Here is a 22,934-nt window from a genome sequence, read left to right as displayed (position 1 = left end):
TCTGCACAGAGGTGAAGCAGATGTCAAATTCATAGCCAGCATCTCGCAACGCCTGCCCGCCGCGCTTCACCTCCTCGTGGCCCGCCGGGCTCAGGTCGGCGTCGTACCAGCCGCTGAAGCGGTTCTCCAGGTTCCAAGCGCTCTCGCCATGCCGGATCAGGACCAGTTTGTAGGCAGCCATGGCGACGGGCAGAAGATGCGGCAGGGACTCAGTGCCTGTCTTTTTAAGATGGAGTCTTGTGTATAGCACAAGTTGGGTTTAAACCGATGCTTCCTTATACCTCAGTCTCCTTAGTGCTATATGTTTCAGTGCATTCTGACTTTATAAATTGTGTATTATACATGTTTCTATGTGCTCATTTATACACATGCAGACTTCATACATATTTTTAGTGCCCCTGCATTTGACTAGGTTCTGCATAAGGTCTGGTGTGGAATTTTCCATCTGGAGCATCATGTTCATTCTTAAAACATTTTGGAGTTTGGAATTCAGAGTTCTGGTTTAGAAATACTATCCTTCTAAGAATATCCACACTTTGGTCTTCATTTTTGAGTTTCTTGTGGTTTGTGGATTGTATCTTGGGTATTCTGAGCTTCTGGGCTAATATCCACTTATCAGTGAGTGCATACCATGTGTGTTCTTTTGTGACTGGGTTACCTCACTCAGGATGATATTCTCCAGATCCATTCATTTCCCTGAGAATTTCATAAGTTCATTGTTTTTAATAGCTGAGTAGTACTCCATTGTGTAGATATACCACATTTTCTGTATCCACTCCTCTGTTGAGGGACATCTGAGTTGTTTCCAGTTTCTGGCTATTATAAAGAAGGCAGCTATGAACATGGTGGAGCATGTGTCCTGATTACATGTTGGAGTATCTTCTGGGTATATGCCCAGGAGTGGAATAGCTGGGTCCTCTGGTAGTACTATGTCCAATTTCCTGAGGAACCACTAAACTGATTTCCAGATGACATTGTTCCTTCTTAGAAGGGGGGACAAAAACCCATGGAAGGAGTTGCAGAGACAAACTATGGAGCAGAGACTGAAAGAAGGACAATCCAGAGACTGCTCCACCTGGGAATCCTTCCCATATCCAGTCATCAAACCTAGACCCTATTGTGGATGCCAGCAAGTGCTGGCTGACAGGAGTCTGACATAGCTGTCTCCTGAGAGGCTCTGACAGTACCCGACTAATACAGAAGTGGAGGCTCACAGCCATCCATTGGACTGAATACCGGGTCTCCAATGAAAGAACTAGAGAAAGGACCCAAGGAGCTGAAGGGTTTGTAGCCCCATAGGACGAACAACAATATGAACTAACTAGTACCCTCAGAGCTCCCAGGGACTAAACCACCAGCCAAAGAGTACACATAGCTCCAGCAGCATGTGTATAGCAGAGGATGGCCTAGTCAGTCATCAATGGGAGGAGGAGCCCTTGGCCCTGTGAAGGTTCTATGCCCCAGTGTAGGGAATTCCAGGGCTAGGAAGCAGGAGAAGGGTGGGTTGGTGAGCAGGGGAGGGAACAGGGTTTCGTTTTTGTTTTTGTTTCTGTTTTTTTCCCGGAGGGGAAACCAGGAGAGGAGATATCATTTGAAATGTAAATAAAGAAAATATCTAATTAAAAAAATACTATCCTTATTATAGTTGATAGCTGCTTCATTCTCTAAATGATAGAGTGTACCATATTCACGTTACCCATTTTTCTCTCTCAAACCAGAGCCAACCAGTCACTTAAAGAATTTTCCCTACTAGCTTACTGGAGGATAGTACTTGGAGTCTACACACTTGTGGTCTAGAGGTTCTCTTTATTGATAAAATTTTAATGAATTCTTTATAACTAAATAATACCATATTTTCTCTTTGTGGGTTTGGCTAGTTTTTAGGTCTTTGTCCTTTCCCCTCAGCATCTTAATTGCTGGTGTTAATTTCTGTCTGTCTTCCACTTCTCTCCCCATCACTTCTGTGGGATTTCACAAAAAAACAAAAACAAACAAACAAAAAAAGGAGACAAAATAAAAATATGTCTTTTCACTTTTCTCTCTGTGGCCTATCCTTGATGATCCTCTAGACTCAGCCTCCTGAGTGTTGGGATAAAGATAGTGTCACAGTTGTGCACCATCCAGGTACCCTTCTCTGGGAGTACTGACTTATCCATTGGAATGTGGATAGGTAGTGGATTTATCCCATTGTCTGCTCATTTGGACTTTTTCAGAGGACTTTTCAAATACTTTGGCTTCATAAATGATAACTCAGATAACATTTTGAGATACATTCCTAAAACTGTAATTACTAAGAGAAATGTAAAGATATATACTGTTACTCAGATAAAAGTATTTTCAACATTTTCAAGTTTATTACTAAGGTATATGCATATATATTATATATACCATATTATATGTGTATTTCTTCTATCAATCCAAGTTGGTATATAAAAGAATATTTAATGTTATTTGGCTTTTTACAATAGAAATACTCCTTTACAACTAGTTATAATGAATACATATAATGAATATATATATATATTCATATATGCCCATGTGGACTGTGAGCTGACAATCCTGTTGCCTCAGTCTGCTGAGTGCTGGGATTACAGGTATGCACCATCATGTGCTCTTACAGTATATTTAACTTAACCAGAGTCTTACTGTTAAATCACTTGCTCCCTGTTTTCAAAATTGTAATAGGAGTCCTTTAGTGATAATTCCTTATGTATGTACACGTGTGTGTATATGAGATTGTAGCCTTCTAGAATTGTCTTTGAGGTTTCCTGTGATCAGTGAGGTTGATGTACCATTGACTTTTTCCCTTCTGTCTGGAGATGTGAAGGATGATGTTTAGGTAAAAGGAGACAAATTGCCGGGCGGTGGTGGCACACGCCTTTAATCCCAGCACTTGGGAGGCAGAAGCAAGGGAATTTCTGAGTTCGAGGCCAGCCTGGTCTACAGAGTGAGTTCCAGGACAGCCAGGGCTACTCAGAGAAACCCTGTCTCGAAAGAAACAAAAAAACAAAAACAAACAAACAAAAAAAGGAGACAAAATAAAAATATGTCTTTTCACTTTTATTTCCCTACAGGACCATAGGCTTTCCTTACTTGAATTAATGTTTTCCATTTGCAGATGGATCCTGACCAGGAATTACAAGGCTCTTGCCAAAGGAACAAGAGGCAGCACATCTGGCTTCCTTAATATTGTGATGGAGCTGAAGAAGTGCTGCAACCACTGTTACCTGATCAAAGCTCCCGAGGACAGTGAACGGGAGACCGGCCAGGAGGTCCTTCAGGTGCGCAGCTCCTCTTGCTTGTACTCGCCTCTCTGAAGTGAGTCAGGTCTGTTTTAGAGGTTTAGTTTAAGTATAAGTATTCTTTCTCTTCCTTGATTACCCTTCAAGGAGTGTCAAAGGAAGCTTTCATCAAGAATATGAGAAAAGTCAGATGTCTGTAGTGGTGTCAAATTGAGGGAACCCTTGGATATGACAGGGACATTTGGGGATATGCGGAGGCAGAAGCCAGTTAAGTTTGAGAACATCTTGTTAAGGTTCACATGGACTATATAGTGAGACCTTGTCTCCAAATGAACAAGAGTGATGAGGAAACGCGAGTAACAATGCTGGCAGCACATACTACCGTGGGTACCACGTTAAAGAGTACTATGTTTGAGCATAACGAGTAAGATGTCTTCTGAATCTTCAGTCCCTGATTAGGAGCAGTGGGAAGCTGATTCTGTTAGACAAACTGTTGACAAGACTCCGAGAAAGGGGCAACAGAGTCCTTATCTTCTCTCAGATGGTGAGGATGTTGGATATCCTGGCTGAGTACCTGACTATCAAACACTACCCTTTCCAGGTAAGATGGCTCAGTGACTCTCTTTCCACCAGATGTCTAAGATTAAGGCTCCAGGAAGATGTCTAAGATTAAGGCTCCAGAAAGACCTCAGTTTTTCTTCTTGCCTTTAGATTACTCTGATGATAAAGAACATGTGAAGGTCATAATTTTTAAAAGAAAAACATTTTGTTGTTGTTGTGTTTTGTTTTTTTGAGACAGGATTTCACTGTGTAGCCCTGGCTGTCCTGGAATTTACTATGTAGGCCAGGTTGGCCTTGAACTCACATACCTGTCTATGTCTTCTAAGTTATGGGATTAAAGGCATGTGCCACTCTGCCTGGTAACACTTTATTATTAGGGAGAATAAATGGATGGGGACACATGCACAGGCATGTGTGTGCCACGGTTCCCGAATGGAGATGAGAAGATAACGATGAGTTGTTTCTCTCTTTCCACCATGGGATCTGAGCTCTAGCTCAGGTCCTGAGGCTTCTTACCTGCTAAACCTACAGTCATTAGCACTAAGGACAATGTAGTAGGAAAGATTAGCAACAAGAACAATTGGCATAAGATAAGTATCTGTGCTACCTATGTTTATCTATTGTCAAAGTAGATTGGAGTAAGTGTGAACCTGAAATAGAATCTCAGATTCTAAGAGAAAAGCGGCAAAGTTGTTTTACCTTAACCCTGTAGAGTGTGGCCTTGGTTTGAGGCTGGGAGCCATGCAGGAGGAGTTCTTGAAACAAGTGCTAGTGACTTCTCAGCAGAGTTGGTTGATGCTTCTGTCCAGTGGGCTCTTGTAGGAGGGATTTCTTACTTAAGATACTGCTGTGAAACTGTCTTTGCAAATGCTTTTGCTTCCAGTCTCTATGCTGATTTATTGTAAAGTCAGTGGCTCCCACGTGTGTACGGCTTTTTAAGGGGCTGTGCCTCTCTCATGGCCTTGCAGGGATATAGATCTTTGCAGACTTCTGCTTGCTCAGCTTGACCCTTTGTAAAGTCAGTGTTTCATCCTAAGGGACGAAATGTAAAAGGTGTGCTACGTCCTGAGAAACACCTTTTATGTACAAAATTCAGGATTTGCTTTGTATGTATTGAATATTTTCAGTATGGTGACTGTCTTGTACCTCGAAGTGACCTGTCTTCTAATTAATAAAAAATTGTATGCATAACTCAGTGCCTGAGGCTTGAGTTGATGATACAGTTTTACTATTTGAATATTTTGTAGTGATTTCAGATGTAAATTTTAGAAAAAGCTGGCATATATATATATATATATATATATATATAGTCAATTAATTTTGAACATTTTCAGTAGTTTCCAAATGTGCTGTTCTTTGGTTTGTAGAGCATTTAATGTTAAAAGCTCTGTTGCCTAAGATGTGTTGTTTTCCTCGAGGAGCCACTTACTCAGTGACTAGCTTACTGTTTCTGCAGCACACGGCTGGATTTTCATCTCTTTCCTTGTGGGTTTGGGTACACATTCTGATCCTTGGGTCAGCCTCGACAGCCTTTGAATTAGGACCTTGTGCCCTTGCGCCTGTAACTGGAGAGCTCAGGCCTCAGCAACCATGCTGTTTACACATACCTTCAGAGCACTTTGCCAGCCATTTCCAGTTATTTTTACTCAGCGCAGTCTGGGAGATGAAGGTTGCAAACTTGATGTTCTATTCTGAGTGTGGCTGATCTTCCTCACTCAAGACTTTTCTTGTGGTTTCTTTTTACAGCGCCTGGATGGTTCTATCAAGGGAGAAATCCGAAAACAGGCATTGGATCACTTCAATGCAGATGGGTCTGAGGTACATTATGCATGGCTTTAATATTTGGATAACTTGGCCTTTGTATATGGGGGTGCCTTCTCCAGTTTAACATATTGTGTTTCAGAAACATTTTGTATTAGCCCTGTCCTGTCTTGACAAGGGAACAGGATATTCTCCTATTCAAAAAAGATGCCTACTTTTGTTGTTCCTCACTGGGCAAGCATGTACACGGTTTCGTAGCTTCCTTATGCTGAACTAGTGATGTTTTCTACTGGCTTACCAAATTTATGGGCTTGAAAAAACAGGAAGGCAAGGGCATGATGCCAGGCCAGTAGAATTAACTTTGATGCACATGTTGTTCAAGATTCTTATCTGTACTTTTCTGGTACTGATGCTTAAGTAGTATGTTTGCCAAGTTTGAGTTACATTAGCCTCTCGGTGTGACGTAGCCTAATATTCTTTCTCTGCTACAGCTTTACATTACTTAATGTCCTGCCTGGAATTAGTTTTGCCAAGAGTTTTGTTTTGGACACACCTATATTAGAGCATCTTTAACCAAGTTAGAAACCCTGAGTACATTTATATCTGTATATTGGTTGGTTAGATGACAGAGCTAGAAGCATGGGAGAAGAGCTTTAATTTGAGTGAAGCTGGTAGGTAACATGTAAGACAGGGAGCAGTGGCATCAGCCACAGTACACAGGCAGGGTATGGAGAGTGGCCCAATTTCTAGAGCTTAGTTAGTCTGTGAATTTGTGGGTGGTCTTAGTGAATTGCTGGTCTGGATACATCTAAATCTTTTCATCTGAGGGGTGATATTGTATTAGGGACCAAGCCCGAGGACTTGAGTCAGGAGACTATTATCCTGTCCCTCTTCCCCTCCTATTTCTTTAACTGTGAAATCACAAAGCTCTGCAATGTCATGGCACATGACGATAAGATGTACTGGTTAAAGCACTTGTCACATCATTTAGCACATAATAGGCACTCAGTTAAATCCAGCAATTTCTCCACTGTAGTGTTTATCACAGATAGTACTGATGCAAGTTAAATGTTTCATTTTCTTTTCAGAGAAAATCTGAGGTTTAATTTTTTGTGTAGTTTTGTTTTTGATTCTCATTCTCTCTAATAGCCATATATAAAATATGGTTTCTCTGACATATTCTGTAGCCTTTTAAAATTAATCTTATACTGTTGGGGATGATGTCACCTGCCCATTTGTCGGATGGTGTAGATGGTGAAGCATACCTAGTGTAGCCTTCATCCCAGTGACTCAGTCTCCACATATTGTGCACCTGTACAGATGCAACCATCTGTCTCCTCTACTTACCTTATTGTAATCATGCTCTGTGTGACTTTGTCTGCTCTTGGCCATAATTATACTTGGACAATTTATTTCATGTCATTAAAGGCCTTAGGAAACTCTCCCCTGACCCAATACCTCTAAGGGGATTGTACCCAGGTCCTTGTGCATGCCAGACAGGCACACTACCACCAAGCCGTAGCCCTAGCTAGCACCTTAGAATTTGATTTCCAGTCATTTTTTTTCACGCCTCTACTATGCTTTTCTATTTTATGTGGATAACTCCTTAGCCCGAATGTATGTTTGTGTACTATGTATGTGCCTAGTGCCTGGCACCTGGGTCTAGAGGAAGCCAGAAGATGTTGGATTCCTTAGAAGTGAAGTTACAAATGCTTGTGCACTGACATAGAGTTGCCAGGGACAGGACTGTTCTACAGACAGCAGGTGCTCTGAACCCTGAGCCATCTGCCCAGCTCCTGCTATTTCTTTAGCCATGTTGTTATCATTTGAAATAGTTAGAAAATAACAAGCATTTAAAAAGCACTTTGATACATTTTGTTCAGTTCCCTGGACACATACTCCCATCTTTAGCAGCATTGCACTTCATAATCTTCTTAAACCTATTCCTTTGACAATAGACATAAACAGCATGCAGTTTATATTGAAAATTGACAGTTTATATTTTCAGTTGACATTGAAAATTGTTTATGAGATCATTCAGAGTTTGGCTTGTATTTATAGTTTTAGGCATCTTACCCTGAACTGTCTGTTGTTAATCTATATGCCATGTGTATTCTCAGCTGCTGATTAATTATTATTGTGATTATTTAAAATTCTTGCAAGATAGCTGTCTCCCTCTTTGTGTTTTCATTGCTTGATGCTGTCGATTATGACTGTAAGAATGTGAAGAGCTCTCAATTCTTTTTGTTCCTTCTGTCTGTCTACCTATGCAGTCTATCTCTATCATCTGTTGAATAGATCCATTGTTTGAGGTTCATTCCCCAAGTCAGCATTTTGTTTGTTTATTCATTTACTAATTTATTTTGTTTTGTTTTGTTTTAGAGACAGAGTTCCTTATAGCCCAGACTAGTGTCAAACTCAGTATGTAATTGAGGATGGCCTGGACTCCCTGACCCTTCTGCCCTTTCCTGAGTACCAAGTTATAGGTGTATGCCACCACACTTTTCCCAAACCATTTTTTGAGTGGTAGATTTATACTCAAAAGGCATTAACTTTTGTAGGTTGGTGAAATGGCCCAGCACATGCATGTATGTACGTGCACATGCATGTATGTACGTACACACACACACACACACACACACACACACACACACACAATGTTCTATAAAAGAAAAAGAAGTGTTATTTTTTGATACAGATGATCATATGCTCTGAAAATAGTGATATTTTAAGCTTTTTTTTTTTTTTAATCTGGGTATATACTTTACTTTCCCTCTGCCCACATGTCTTTCTGAGCACTCACCTACTAAGCACACCCAACCAAAAAATGTACAAAAAAAGAAGTGTTATTTTTTGATACAGATGATCATATGCTCTGAAAATAGTGATATTTTAAGCTTTTTTTTTTTTTTTTTTAACCTGGGTATATAGTTTACTTTCCCTCTGCCCACATGTCTTTCTGAGCACTCACTTGTTAAGCAGGTATTTCACACCTGTAGAGTCTCTGATTGCTGTGCACCCTGGAAGACATTAGAGCCTTGTCTTTGGCACACAGTGTTTCCTCACACCCAGGGACAAGGGATTTCTGCCTTTCTCTCGGCATCCTTTGTGATGATGGAGGTTCCTGTGCTCCTTAGCAATCCTGATTCATGCCATGTTGCTGTTTTTCTTGTCCGCCCCATTGAGTGGGTGGGCATACACAGTGAAGTGTGTCTGTGTACACACACTAACTACTAACTACTTTGCATTTGGGTTGCTTGCTATAGCAGTTCCCAAGAAGACTGAGTTTGTGTGGTGCTTTGGTTAACTTGTTGCATACACTCGTTTTAACTGGGGAATGAATTCCCTGTCCCTGCCGCCTTACTAGAGTCAACTTTCCCCCTTTGTTCCCCACACTGACACTTCCTCTTAATCAAATGAAAATGCCTGTGTCTCAAGTCCTTGAGCTCCTTTTAGCCTCCATAAAGTTTGTCCATCATATCTCACTTTTCTTCACACCTGCAGGGGTTTCCAGGTGTGAGGGCTTATTGGAGTATGAGAGTGTCTCTCAGAAGGCCACTGCATAAAGTAGTATATTGCATTGTGTACAGGACTTCTGTTTCCTGCTCTCCACACGGGCTGGCGGCCTGGGAATCAATTTGGCTTCAGCGGACACAGTTGTCATCTTTGACTCTGACTGGAACCCCCAGAACGACTTGCAGGCACAAGCCCGAGCACATAGAATCGGTCAGAAGAAGCAGGTCAGTGGAGATGGGCTCGGGAGTCACTTGGAGACAGCAGGCAGAGGTTTATCCTTCCCCATCAATGTTTGTCAATGTCTGTTTCCCCACCGCTTTGCCTTCTCTTTTTTAACGTATTTGGGAAAGAGATGTCTTTGGACCTCAGATGAGTCCTAGTATGGACTCTTAGCCTACTTCTATAGGAAGTATGTCATGAGTGACTTTCTACATATTTACCAGAAAAAGTGAATGAGGAGCAGCCTCAGAGCTTAAGAGTATGGCTAAGGAGTTCAGTATTAGTCAGGGTACTTAGTCTTATTCTCCATGACAGTGTAATGTGCAGCATGCTGGAAAAGCACAGGCTTGGGTTTTTGTTTTTGTTTTGTCCATGGGTCTCAAAAGACTGCTTTCCTATTGGCTAACTTACAATCAACTTCTCTGGTATGTGACCAGTGATTTAGTTGGTTTTGTAAAATCAAGCCAATTATTATTGGGAAGATGCTTGTTAAGAACAAGCTCTTTCCTTTAAGCACGTAGCCTACTCTAGTAACACACCTTCTGCACCCACCAGTTCACCGACCAAGGCTGGCAGTGTGTAGTCCTGTGATACCAGAGAACAAAGTGACATTCTCCTGGATTTAGACAGCAATATCTTTAGCTTTAAGCAGGAATAAACATAACATTTCTTCTTCTTACAGGTGAATATTTACCGCCTGGTTACAAAGGGGACTGTGGAAGAGGAGATCATAGAACGGGCCAAAAAGAAGATGGTATTGGACCATCTGGTGATTCAGCGCATGGACACCACTGGCAGGACAGTTCTTGAAAACAACTCAGGAAGATCCAAGTAAGTAGCAGGAAAATGGCGAGACAGAGAATCAGATCGTTCCCACCAGCATTTGATACAGTTCTGATAGATTTTACCACAGGTAGTATCTATCAGTCAGCTTGATGCTGTACGGAGGGTGCTGCCCTCCCCCCATTTATTTTCATGTGTGTGTGTCTACACACAACATCTGACCTATACACACATGACCTGTAGAGGTCTGCGGCAAGAATTGGTATTCTGCTTTTACCATGTGGTTTCTGGGGATGAAATTAGATGAAGCTGGGACAGAGGCTCTTGCCCACTGAGCCATCTGGCTGTTCATCATCTTTGTTTTGCGATGCTCTTTTGTCTTTGCTTCTGGCTCCACATATGATATCATGCAGCAGCAGAAGTGTGGGCCATGTTGTTAGTTGCTTCTCAGTGTAGCACAGAGTCACCTCTGACTGCACCAGGAAGCCTTTGTACCGAAGTGGCTCCTGTGCTCTCATTGATAGTGAAAATACTTGTGTGGAGGTTGTGCCTTTTAAACTGGACAAAAGAGCAAAAGGGCATAGAGGAACAGTACTGAACAATTTATACTGTGATTAGCTGTGTGTTACATTATAGTGTGTTTATGATGAAGTCAAATTGTTCTTCAAATTGTTTTGAGATAATTTTCTGTTCAAGAAGAGCCTAAATCAGAGAAGTTGATGTTTTAGAGAAGAGGTGAGAAGGATGAAGTTCTTGGTGAAGATGAGGCGACTTCCTGAGACAAAGGGCAGGAAAAGAAAGCATGTGTTGTTACCATCTTTGCAGGATAGTAAACTGAGTTTCTAGACTTAGCGCAAGCTCTGGGTTAGTAATGCAGAATTTGAGGGATCATTGTTCTTGGGGCAGAATTATCTTTTGTTCATTTGTCCCCTCTGCAAAAAATTTTCACATAGAAGTCCAGGTCCAGAGTACGTAATTTACATTCTTTAAAAACTTTACAGATGTTTAGTTACTTTTTATGTATGTGAATGTTTGCTTTTCATGTATTTATATATTCCATGTATGTATGTACCTGGTTCCTGCAGATGTCACAGAAGGCATTGGAACTTGTCATTTGAGTTACAGGTGGCTGTGAGTCACCATGTACATGCTAGAAACCAACCTAAGTCTTCTGGAAGAGCAGCAAAAGCTCTTGCCCACTGAGCCATATTTTTAGTCCCTCTTAAAATTTTCACATTTTTATTTATTTGTGAGGGAATTGAGGGGTACACTTGTGCCTGTGTTTGAGTGTGGAGGTAGAAAACAACTTGTTTTCTCCTACCATGTGGGTCCTGGGGACTGAATGTAAGTAGTCTCAGGGTTGGTGGCAAGGATGCTTCATCTGCTGAACTGTCCCTCCTCCAGCCTCTTACCTGAGATCACAGCTGTATTTTACTCCTACAGCTCAAATCCTTTTAATAAAGAAGAGCTGACAGCTATTTTGAAATTTGGAGCAGAGGATCTCTTCAAAGAAATTGAAGGAGAGGAGTCAGAGCCTCAGGTAATCTGTTTGAAGCATGGGAATTTACTTTTGTAGCCACTATGGTAGTCAGTATGAAGGTTCTTAAAATTAAAAACAGAAGTGCCATATGATCCAGCTGTACCACTCCTAGAACCATACCCAAAGGAACCATAAGTGAGGTGTCCCAGAGATGCTTGCATATCCAAGCTCGCTGTAATACTAATGACACTTCCAAGTTACATAACCAACCTGGGTGTCCATTGATAGGTGCATAGGTTACAGAACTACTGTGTCTGTACACATATGAAAATATGTCATTTGTAAGAAAATTGGTGGATCTAGAAGTTATCAAGTAAAATGAGACAGATTCTGAAAACTAAGTATCACATTTTTTTCTCATGTGGAACTTTATATATCTTATATATTTGTATATAAGTTTGCTTACATAAACATGCATATATGTATGTATATATGACATGAAAGTCAAAGGATGTGTATTTGAGGAGAAGAGTAAGTCAGCATCAGCAAAAGCAAGTAATTAAGAATGAACATTATCCAAGTATATTATAGACTTAAGAAAATGTAGTTGTATAACTCATCTCTTTTACAGTAAAGATGACTAGTAGAAAAATGTTTTTTTAAAGGCTATGTTATGAGCATCTAAGTTTTTTAGGAAAGACACTTTGTTAGAGATTTTTATAAAGAAAGTAATTATTTGAAGGGAAATGGCTTTTTTTTTTTTTTTAATTTCTTGCTAAGCTCAAAGCTTTTACAACACTAAAACCTTGAAGGATTCTGTATCTCCCCATATTTTCTTTCATAGAATTTCCTGACTATAAGTGAATACAGTGGGAAGTGTTGGGTGTGAAAGATGTGACAGGCTGCAGAGGATATAGAGTTGTAGGGAAGTGGCCTGTGTGTATCTGATGTTTGTAGTACATGCTGAGACTGATGCTTGCCCACTATAGCTGTGTTACTTTTGTTCCTTCAGGAAATGGATATAGATGAAATTTTGCGTTTAGCTGAAACCAGAGAGAATGAAGTGTCAACTAGTGCAACAGATGAGCTGCTATCACAGTTTAAGGTATGAAGTTTAAGGTATGGGAGGGAGCAGTTAATGCTGACTTACTACCACCAGCTCTCTTTGTCTAGTCACTGTGTTTGTACGAGGCTTGCTATTTTCCCCCTTACCTAAATTAGCTCACTCTCAGTGTCACTCTTGAGTGCAAATGTTAGGACTGTAGTCTACAGTGTTCCATGAAGGTAACCACTAAGTGAACCATCCTTCCTAGAGTCATGGGCAGAGGAAAGGATGAAGACTGAGTATATTGCCAGCGGGATAAGCAAAAGGCCAGAAGTATGGAGGGATATGAGCCATTCATGACATCAGATGCCAAGAGAAGTCAAAGGCATGGGGATTGTAGGGGAGAGTTAGGAGATTCCTCCACTTACCTGAGACAGGGTTTCTCCGTGTTTCCCTGGCTATCCTAGAACTTATTCTCAAGACCAGGCTGACTCAAACTCACAGATTTGCCTGCCTTGCCTCTGCTTCTACCTCCCATGTGCTGGTATTAAAGGTGTATGCCACCAGCACATGATTTACATTTTTGTTTTTGGGGGATATTTTGCTAGACCTTTGTCTTTTTCCCTATCCTTTCTTGTTTACTCTCTTTTCCCTTTTCCTGTCCCCGCCCCCCTTTCCCAAAAGGGGCAATAAAGGAATAGTCAGTGGTGTCTGATAAAACATAAAAAAGGAATGGATGACCACAGCGCCAAGGAGAGGGCGTTTGAACATTAAGTCTGTGACTTGAGTTCTGCTGAGAGGCAGAAAGGAAGCCATGGGACAGCTATGGGTTAGAGTGCGTGTGGAAAGAACTTGGTAGGGAGTGACATAAATCTAGATGGTTTCTTTGCTGTGGAGCCACTCACCATGGCCTTTGTCCAACTAATACCTACTGTTGGGAAAGCTGGGTCACTTGGCCATCCTAGGGTGGGACATTGGTCTGGAGGCTGGAGGATAATCAGAGTAGCAAATGTTTCCAAAATGCAAGGGAGAGTATGGCTAATTCTCTGCAGGTTAAAGATGCAAGAGAAAGTTGAAGATTACTATGGTGTTGGGCACAATAGGCTCTTAGTGTTGAGGGAGAAGACCTGACTCTTACAGGTTGTCCTCTCACTTTTACAACATGCACAGTGATGTGTATGCATACAAAATAAACAAGTTAATATAAAATCCCAGACTTAAACTATTGTAAACAGTACAGCTTGTTTGCACAAAAATTATTGACAGACCAGTGAGCTGGTTTGTTTTTAACAGTCTCAGAAATTATGCCTCTTTTTTCTTGAAATTAAAAAATCTGATTGTAAAGATCAAAATATTCTAATGAAAATTGAAGAGTTAGTTTTGACTACATGTCATAAAATTTTGATTTGATTTTTGTGTTAGCTCCAAGTGACTTTGAGGAATGGGAACTGTAAAAGTCCCTTTGTGCTCCAGCACTCTTAGGCCAGGAAGGAAGGAGAGTAAAAGAATGTGAAGCTAGAAATGGGGCTCTGCACAGGAGCTGCCTGATGTTTGACTACAGCCCAAGTCTGGGACCTTTGATGGTTTTCTTTTTTGGGGCACATACCGTTTGACTACAAATACCTCCAGTGTTTGGTAGTGAAGAAATGGAATGTCTTCTAGATTAAAATGGGCTTTTGAGCACATACATACTTTGACTGGTTACCCTTTTTGATAAAGGTGAATTAGGTGACAGGGTGACTGGATGGCTGAGGGCTGGCTGCTGCTCATCACAGAGAGATCATCAAAGATGATTATTAGGTGTCAAACATTTCATACAATCTAAGCAAATTAAATTATCCAGTCAGTGTCATGCAAGTGAAATACACAAATTTTAGTAAAGCTTACCAAACAGTTTTTAACCTTTTTGTATCTCTTTCCCTAATTTTTAATACAATTTTTGATGAACTAATAGCTTTGGCAAGTTGATTTGGTGAGAATAGTAAAAATATTATTTTGATATGAGTCCTATTATAGTGTTCTAAATTGAAAATGCTCATTTAGCTGATACCTGGCAGATGGTGTTTGGAGGTGGAGAAATGTCAGACGGGGGTTGTCCTTTTTCTTTCAGGTTGCCAACTTTGCAACGATGGAAGATGAAGAGGAGCTAGAAGAGCGTCCTCACAAGGACTGGGATGAAATCATTCCCGAAGAGCAAAGGAAAAAAGTGGAGGAGGAAGAGCGGCAGAAGGAACTGGAAGAAATTTATATGCTGCCTCGGATTCGCAGTTCTACTAAAAAGGTGAGGTGTGGCTGCAGATGGAGATTAGTCAGGGAGAGGCCCTGGCACAGGAGAGGCCCAGACACAGGAGATGCTCTGGCATGGGAGAGGCTCTGCACAGAAGAGGCCCTGGCACAGGAGAGGCCCAGACACAGGAGATGCTCTGGCATGGGAGAGGCTCTGCACAGAAGAGGCCCTGACACAGGAGAGGCCCTGACATAGGAGAGGCCCTGATACAGGGAGAGGCCCCAACACAGGCCTGCCGAGCAGACACGAAGTAGCACACTCAAGACTCATAAGCACACCCTTGGGTCCTTTTACTTGGTCTTTGCTGATTAGCTTTTTGAGAAATGACTGGAAGAGTCCCAAGTTTACAGAAGTTTTTATTTTTTCTTTGAGGTTAAAATTGCTGACAGTTCTGATAGACAGTTTGGTTCATATTGTTTCTGTCCTCATCTTTCAGAGTGCCAAATTCTTTTTGTCCTTAAATGTTCACAGTACTGGGTCTAACTAGTAAAAGATTGCCTGACTAATATAGGGCATCCACAGGCTGCAAAGCTTACCCAGCCTTTCACTAGCACCATGTGATACAGTGTTATTTAAATAAGAAAACAAAATTTATTAGCCATTTTTTGGAGTTATTAGGCTTGCCTGCTATCCTGGTAAATCAGCATTACCACATGTTCAGCTCTACTGCATGTCACACAGTTCTGAGTACATTTTTATTCCCTGATGCATTTAATGCTTGTGAAAACCCTGTCTCCAAGGGACTGTCATACTTTTATTTTATTTCACAAAGGAGAAAAAAAGGCAAAGAAGTCATTAGTTTTCTGAGGAATTTCTGTTTTATGCTGGGTATCTTATATATTACAGTATAAAATTAATCAAACATTTTAAATTAAGTACATTTAATCTTTGCAAAGTCACTGAAAGTATGACAGTTTTTCTCCCTATTCCTTGATATCTAACATTTTAAGGAAGCCAACTTGTCAGATATGATTGGAAGTCTGAGCACTAGCACGTAAGCTGGGCTGGTCTAAGTTCCAGACTTAACACTTACTAAAGTGCAGCTTGGCCTTATTCCTTCTCAGGCTCAGACAAATGACAGTGATTCTGACACTGAATCTAAGAGACAGGCCCAGAGGTCTTCTGCTTCCGAGAGTGAGACAGACGACTCTGATGATGATAAGAAGCCAAAGCGCAGAGGGCGCCCCCGAAGTGTGCGCAAAGACCTCGTGGAGGGCTTCACGGATGCCGAGATCAGAAGGTTGGTGGAGTCTGCTCCACGAGAGCTTGCGTGGAGAAGTGTGCTCTAAGCTTTGGCCAGTGCATCCCCACCTGTATGCCAGAGTAGGAAGGGAGTAATCGTGCGAGGAAGACAGAGAACCTAAGGCGTCTGCAGGCTTCCTTGAGTTCCTGCAGGTTTTCCAGACTCGGTCTTGCCTACTTCTTGTCGGGTTTTTATTTTCTGTTTTTTTGCTTGGGCTGGGTGAGGTAGGTCTCGTGACTCAGCTGGCCTTGGGCCGAGGGTCTGTTTGTGGTTCCTACCCTCATGCTTTCCCCATAGGAGTGTCTAGCTCACAGGCTGTTTTTCATCTTTCTACTTCCTTGATGTTTTCAAGAGTGAGTTTACCAAAGGGAGATTTATGTATAGCACACATACTTGTATGCGTACTAATGTACATGTAGAAATGGCTGTGCTGGTGGTGGAGCCTTGCTGCAGTGGTCCTCGTCAGCGTCAGTGCTGATGCAGGCCGTGGTGGTTTGGTTATATTCCTGTTCTAGTGGCACACATAGGATGCCATTTGGCAACTGTCCTTTCTTACCTACATACATTCTCAGAATGGCAAAGATGGCGGTATTGTTCATCATTTTATGTCGATCTGTGTCTTTAAATCTAACTCATGTAGGCAGCTTGTAGTTAGGTTGGTTTTACTGAAGTTGTCTCTGACAGCCTTTTGCTTTGCCTTAACCCATTACATGCACAGCCGTGGTTGTCTGTGACCTAGGCTCTCTTTGCTCATTTATTTCTCCATCAGTAACTCGTGGTCAGGAGGCAGATTCAGTGTTCCATTCTAACTGCCTTGTTTCTATTGCTATCTTTTCTTTTTTCATTTATTTTCTTGGTGGTTTTCATGGAAACTTCAAGGAACATGTGTATGCCTAACAGTTTAATGTCAGTGGTTTATGAAAATTTTGGGTGCAGTTCCTCATTTTTTTGCTGTCTCCTTTCTGCTCATGTCACATGTTCTTCATGCAGAGGAAGCCCATCCACATGGTCTTATGCTCTTCTCTGTGTCATTGCACATTGAGCTTGATGGAAGAGTTCAACCAAAGATCCCTTGATTCTGTCTTTAGAGTTGATGATTTAGTGATCTTATATCTACTTTTTTCTTTGTGTAGATTTGAGCTAGTGTGTAATGCCCTAGACAAACTGCCTACGAGTTCTCATTTAGAATTTCCTTTTGCAGCTGTGTCTCCTAGTGATGAATTCTTTATTTTTCCATTTCTGGCTATCTCTTCTTTTCTGTTTTGGTTTTCAAGTTTACTGATTCTTTTTCTCCTATTTGTCTCCTTCTTAAAGTTTTCCGTTTGTTCCTTTTCTTTTGCACTCTTGGAATCATCTCCAAGGTTGTATGCGTGCTGGACAAGTGCCTGACCATTGAACTGCCTTCCAGTTCTCTAGGTTATGCTTCTGCTCATGGCCTCTACTAGGTGACTCTTTAATGCTTTAGTCCATGTGCATATTTACAGTAGCAGATTCTTGTCTCCAAAGTCCAGGTTCCAGACTTCTTAAAGTTTTCTTGATAGTCTGTGTCCTCCTTCTGTGTGCACTATTTTTGTGATCCCACGAGCCTTAATTTTGATTTTTGTTTGAAGACCAGCTGTTTTAAGTAAGGTATGGTAACTCTAGACTTTGTCTTTTCCCCCACTAGTCAGTTTGGTGCTAGTCACTGACTTCCCTCAACTGCTTTGTAAAGTTTGTTGTCATGTCTTTTGAAGACTCTACTGTTAGCAGAGTGATTAGCAAATGGCAGGCAGATACCCATCCTAGCAACTCTGCTAAGCTCTTTGACCAGCATGGTAGAGATCAGGGTTAGTGCTCTGTGTGTCTGTTCTCAACTGTTCCCTGACCTTGAGAATTGACACATGCACAATTGATGTTAGGACCTTCACAGATTTTTGCTTTGCATGTGTACCAATCTGCAAATGTGTGGTCTTTTTGATTCTTAAGAGTATGTCAGAGCCTTTGAGGGTGTTCTGGTGGCATCTTCTTCCCAGTTTTTTTGTTTTTTGTTTTTGACCAGTGCCTTATTATCTCCAAGGGATGTGCCCCAGGTCATTGGTGTATTAAACCTTTGTAGCTATTCCCAGTGACCTTTGCACCTCCACAAAGAGTTCTAATTCAGATATATATTTATTTACACAAACACACACACATACACACTCACACACACATATACATACACACACACATGCATAAACACACACACACACACACACAAACCAGGAGATGGCCCAGCAGTTAAGAGCACTGGCTGCTCTGGCAGAAGTCCCACATTTGATTCACAGCATCCACATAACAGCTTACAAACTTCTGTAACTCTAGTTCCAGGGCATCTCACTCCTTTTTCTGGCCTCCCTTGTCATCAAGTATACACACAGAACACAGACATATGTGAGGCCAAAACACCTATACACATGATGATTATGATGATTATGATGATGATGATGATGATGATGATAATTGGCACCAATAACAGTAGTAATTAATGAAAAGATGAAAAGACAAACCTGGCAGTAGTACTTTTAAGGATGCATAGTCATGCATACCTTCTCTCTGGAGATGGTTCTTCTGAGTTGCCTCAGATCCGTCTTTGTTGGCAGCTGTTGTGCACAGGGAGCACAGCTGATGATGATTTCTCCAGGTTATTTTGGCTCTAGAGAGAAGGGTTGAAAGTAAAGCAGGTTGCACTAATAGAAAGCTCTCGGCTCTTGCTGAGACTCTGCCATTTTCTTGAGCAAATGCTTCAGATGGGCTGCAGACCCTTATAATTTCTAGGTCTCCCTTGGAGTTGATTTTGCCAGTTTTTGTTGATGGTTTTGTTATTTGTGCCACTGAAGATCATTATCGCTGTTTTCAGTCCTGGGAATTGAACCCAAGGCCTGGTGCATGCTAGGCAAGAGCTATGTCTTAGCCTCCTTATTATTTTTAAATCTCAAGGTCTACTATTTCAAACATAACATATTTAATTTTATATTAAGGAGACATGTATGGTTGAGAGAGAACCCTCAGATTCCTCACTTTCATATTTAGCCCGTTACTTAGGTTTCGTGTTCAAGTTCTTTATTTCAGACTGATATTTAGCTATTATCACCTTTAGTCCTGTTACGACGTCTCAGTTCCTTGTTTCTTAGTCTCCTTCCTTATATGGTTACACAACCAGACTGTCACAGTGACTTGGGATATCACCGTGATAGAAATGATGTGCTGTGGCATCTTGCTTTTTATCGGAAGTGTTGGTGAGATGGTGATGGGATGATGGCAGTGATTAGCATGATTGAACAGAGAGACTGGAAAAGTCCATTGGAGGAAGGATGGGCAATGTCAATCAGTTCCTAAATAGCTTATATACGTTTTCAATTATATGTGTGTGTACATTGTGTGTATGTTTTATATATAAAGTTTTGCGAAATATTAAAAAGAGTTTGACAGAGCCATAGAAGTCTTAGAGCTATATTATTCATCATAAAATAATGAGAAATACTGTGACTCAGAGCTCAGCATAGAGTTAATGGACTGAAATGGCCACCAAGTAATGGAGTTAGAGTTTCGTCATAATTGAGCTGTTGTGCCCTGGTTCCTTGTAGTCACAGTTTCTAGGTCCTGATCTGTCACTGAGAATAAACTTGGCATCTGCTTTAAGTAGAGCTTGAGAACGTGTTAGGTTCACCCACTCCAAAGCACTCCATAGTCGCTTACTAGCTGCACAGATCGTGCAGGCTCATGACAGTTTGTGGCACAATACTTCATGACAGGATGTTGTGGGATTTGTACAGCTAATACTTGTGGGTTTTAATTAACTTTGTTCATCATATTCTTAGGTTCATCAAGGCTTATAAGAAGTTTGGTCTCCCTCTTGAAAGGTAAGACCAATAATAGATTCTATCCTCTTTTTACTTTTCTTATAGCACATTTTCTTTCTTTTTTGCATCTTGATGCAAATTTCTTACCTTTGAAGAAGTTAGTATAAAATTCACTGGATGTGGCAAAGTGGGTCTGTGGTCCTTTAGACAACCTGACTTTTATATAGTGGATTTATGTGCTTGGTTTGATGCATTGTAGTGGATAGTAGAGAAGAAAAGAAAATGAACAGAAAGAGGCAAACTAGTGTGTGCAGCCTTTAGGCACTTCACAAGCTAATGGTTGCAGATAGCTCATTTGTAAAGTAAACTCAGGACCTGATTCTTCTGATGTTAATGGCTGATGTTCTGTGGGCTGTCCCAAGGCAAGTTTTGGTGATGGGAAATGAGTATACTTTAGTTATTAGACAAGGTTCTTGTTGGCCTTGGATTGACCTATACAGAAGGTATCTTTCAAGAGCAAGCACTTATGAGATCTAGTGACATTCACGCAATATTCAGAAAAGAGGACCCAGTATCTTAATCTTCTTTTTTCAGGCTAGAGTGCATAGCACGTGATGCTGAGCTAGTTGATAAGTCTGTGGCAGACTTGAAACGCCTGGGGGAGCTGATTCATAATAGCTGTGCGTCGGCAATGCAGGAATATGAGGAGCAGCTGAAAGAAAATGCCAGCGAAGGTAAGTCAGCAAGTGTAATTCAGGAAGTAAATCTTCCGGATCTGGTGCACATGCACTGTAATTTCTGTGTCAGTGCTTTTAATAGCAAGTACTGATAGCCCATGTGTGCCTGGTGCTTCAGGTTGTCTATTTTGAGTTGGCTTTCTGTGAGCTGTGTTGAGACCCCATCTATCTACTCTCAGAGGAACTGGCTTTGGAATGTATGATATGATTAACAAGGTGAAATGGCTTTCTGATGCTGCTATGAAGAGTAAACTTGACTGAATGATGCAAAGACATGAGAGGGCCAAAGTAGAATGGTCATCTCCATATTTTGGCTCTGAAGGATTATTAGAGACTAAACATGATGATAGCTATATTGTTATATTATGGCAGTTGTAAGACAGTGTAAGACAGAGAGAGAGAGAGGAGAGAGAGAGAGTATGTGTACGTACACACACATACATGAAATGTAAGTGTTGGACAAGTATGGACAAATGTAAACATTTTAGTTGTATTGAGATTTTCATGGCACTTTAATTTGTTGTAATTGGGTTGGACATATAATTTCTTTCCTCTAAAAAACCAGAAAAGAGTTTTTGCTTGATGCTTTAATTCCATTCACTGTGGTAAAACACCATAACTAAAATAGTTTATAAAGAATTTACTTTGGCTTATATTTTTGGAAGGTTCATAGTAGTTAAGCATGGTGGCAGGACCAGGAAGCCAAGAGCTCTCATCCTCAACTGTAAGTCTCAAGCAGAAAGAGCAAACTAGAAGTAGCTCATGACCATATAATTTCAAAGCCCACGCCACATGACCTATTTCCACCAGCAAGGCTATACCAACCAAACCTCCCCAAACAGCACCACCAACTGCAGACTGGGAGTTCATATACTCTGTCCTGGAAAACTTCTCATTCCAACCACCACATTGTACTACTAGGCTTGTTTAGCCTTGTTGCCATATTATAATGCCAAATGCTTTAGTCCCCATAGTCTGTGTCACAGTCTCAACACTGTTTAAAACCCAAAGTCATCTCTTTTAAGACTCAATGCAGTTTTTTAACTGTAATCCTGTATAAAATAAGAAAATAAGCTATGTACTTCTAGTACACAAAGGGCCATTACTGTGTTCTTGTATGACTGCAGCGATTGACCTCACTGGGGGGCTGGGAGCAGGTGACCTGCACTCTCTGGAGGAGCCACAGCAACTCCTTAGGCCTTTTCCTTTTGCAAATTGGAAGCTTAGTCCTAAGACTCCTTCCCTTTGTTCCAGTGCAGAGCAGGCCTCTTCCTTAGCGGCTCTTACCCCTAACAATTGCAGCTTTTGTTAACACATGCCTTGGCTGGAACACTAAGTTTCCTGGGGATCCGTTTCTCTCCAAATAGTTCAGTTTATATTTTTTTGCCCACTTGCTCTTTTTCATCTTAGACCTGAATAAATGTCAATAATAACTATGCCTCAGCCTCAACATTATTCAGGTTTGAAATTTTCTCCACCAAAGAAATAAGTTCATTATTTGATGTATAGACCAGATTTGGTTTCACACCCCACCATCTATGGCTGCTTGCCTCTGCCTTGCAGTGCTAGGACTACAGACCTGTGCTACTCCTCCTGCACATTACCCTATGATTTACCCTTAAGGAAGTCCTTAGGACAAGGGCAGAAGACAGCCAGATTCTTACTAAAATACCACACAAATGGCTTGTGTTCCAGCTTCTGATATTGTCCCCTCTGAAACATTTTGAGTTTGGCCTCCTTAGTGCACATTGCTTGCAGCGCTATGATTTCTGGGCTCATACTAGAGTGGCAAATTAATTTCTGCATATGGTGTTCAGCTGTTTGGACGTCTTCTATATTCCTCTGAAACCCAACATGGTCTGGTTCTTCACAGTGGCAGTACATGCGCTGTCCCAGTTTGCTCCTCAGTCACATGATGACACACCGACCAAAACCATGTTGGAAGGATTGGGTTTATTGTAGTTTATAATTTAGAGTTCATTATCAAGGGACTCAGGCAAGCAGTTCAAGCAGGAGCAGAGGCAGGAGCCACGGAGGAACACTCTTAACTCGCTTCCTTCCGGTGCTTTCTTATATAACCTAGGACCAACCTGGTCAGAGCTGCCATTGTCCAGAGTGGGTTGAGCCCTCACACATCAGTCATTAATCAAGAAAATGCCCAGTCAAGTAGTGTTAGCACACATATTTAATCTCAGCACTCGGGAGGAAACAGGTGGATGGATCTCTGTGAGTTTGAGGCTGG

At 41.2% G+C, this 22,934-nt stretch overlaps 1 protein-coding gene across 7 annotated transcripts in view; it reads left to right on the top strand.

The window, feature by feature from the left end:
* Chd2 (chromodomain helicase DNA binding protein 2) overlaps nt 1-22,934 on the top strand; it is a 118,360-nt gene that overhangs the window by 61,935 nt on the left and 33,491 nt on the right. For all 7 annotated transcript variants that reach the window (XM_031386985.1, XM_031386986.1, XM_031386987.1 and 4 more), the window contains 11 exons: nt 3,119-3,281; nt 3,691-3,843; nt 5,550-5,621; nt 9,155-9,304; nt 9,982-10,130; nt 11,526-11,622; nt 12,575-12,667; nt 14,718-14,888; nt 15,959-16,134; nt 19,974-20,015; nt 20,550-20,689. In XM_031386985.1, coding sequence (XP_031242845.1) covers nt 3,119-3,281; nt 3,691-3,843; nt 5,550-5,621; nt 9,155-9,304; nt 9,982-10,130; nt 11,526-11,622; nt 12,575-12,667; nt 14,718-14,888; nt 15,959-16,134; nt 19,974-20,015; nt 20,550-20,689 — 1,406 coding nt within the window. The remainder of the gene's footprint in view (nt 1-3,118; nt 3,282-3,690; nt 3,844-5,549; nt 5,622-9,154; nt 9,305-9,981; nt 10,131-11,525; nt 11,623-12,574; nt 12,668-14,717; nt 14,889-15,958; nt 16,135-19,973; nt 20,016-20,549; nt 20,690-22,934) is intronic.

The sequence above is a fragment of the Mastomys coucha genome, unplaced genomic scaffold (assembly GCF_008632895.1).
Source record: "Mastomys coucha isolate ucsf_1 unplaced genomic scaffold, UCSF_Mcou_1 pScaffold21, whole genome shotgun sequence".
Taxonomy (NCBI): Eukaryota; Metazoa; Chordata; class Mammalia; order Rodentia; family Muridae; genus Mastomys; species Mastomys coucha.
This window is presented reverse-complemented; position numbering and strand designations above follow the sequence as displayed.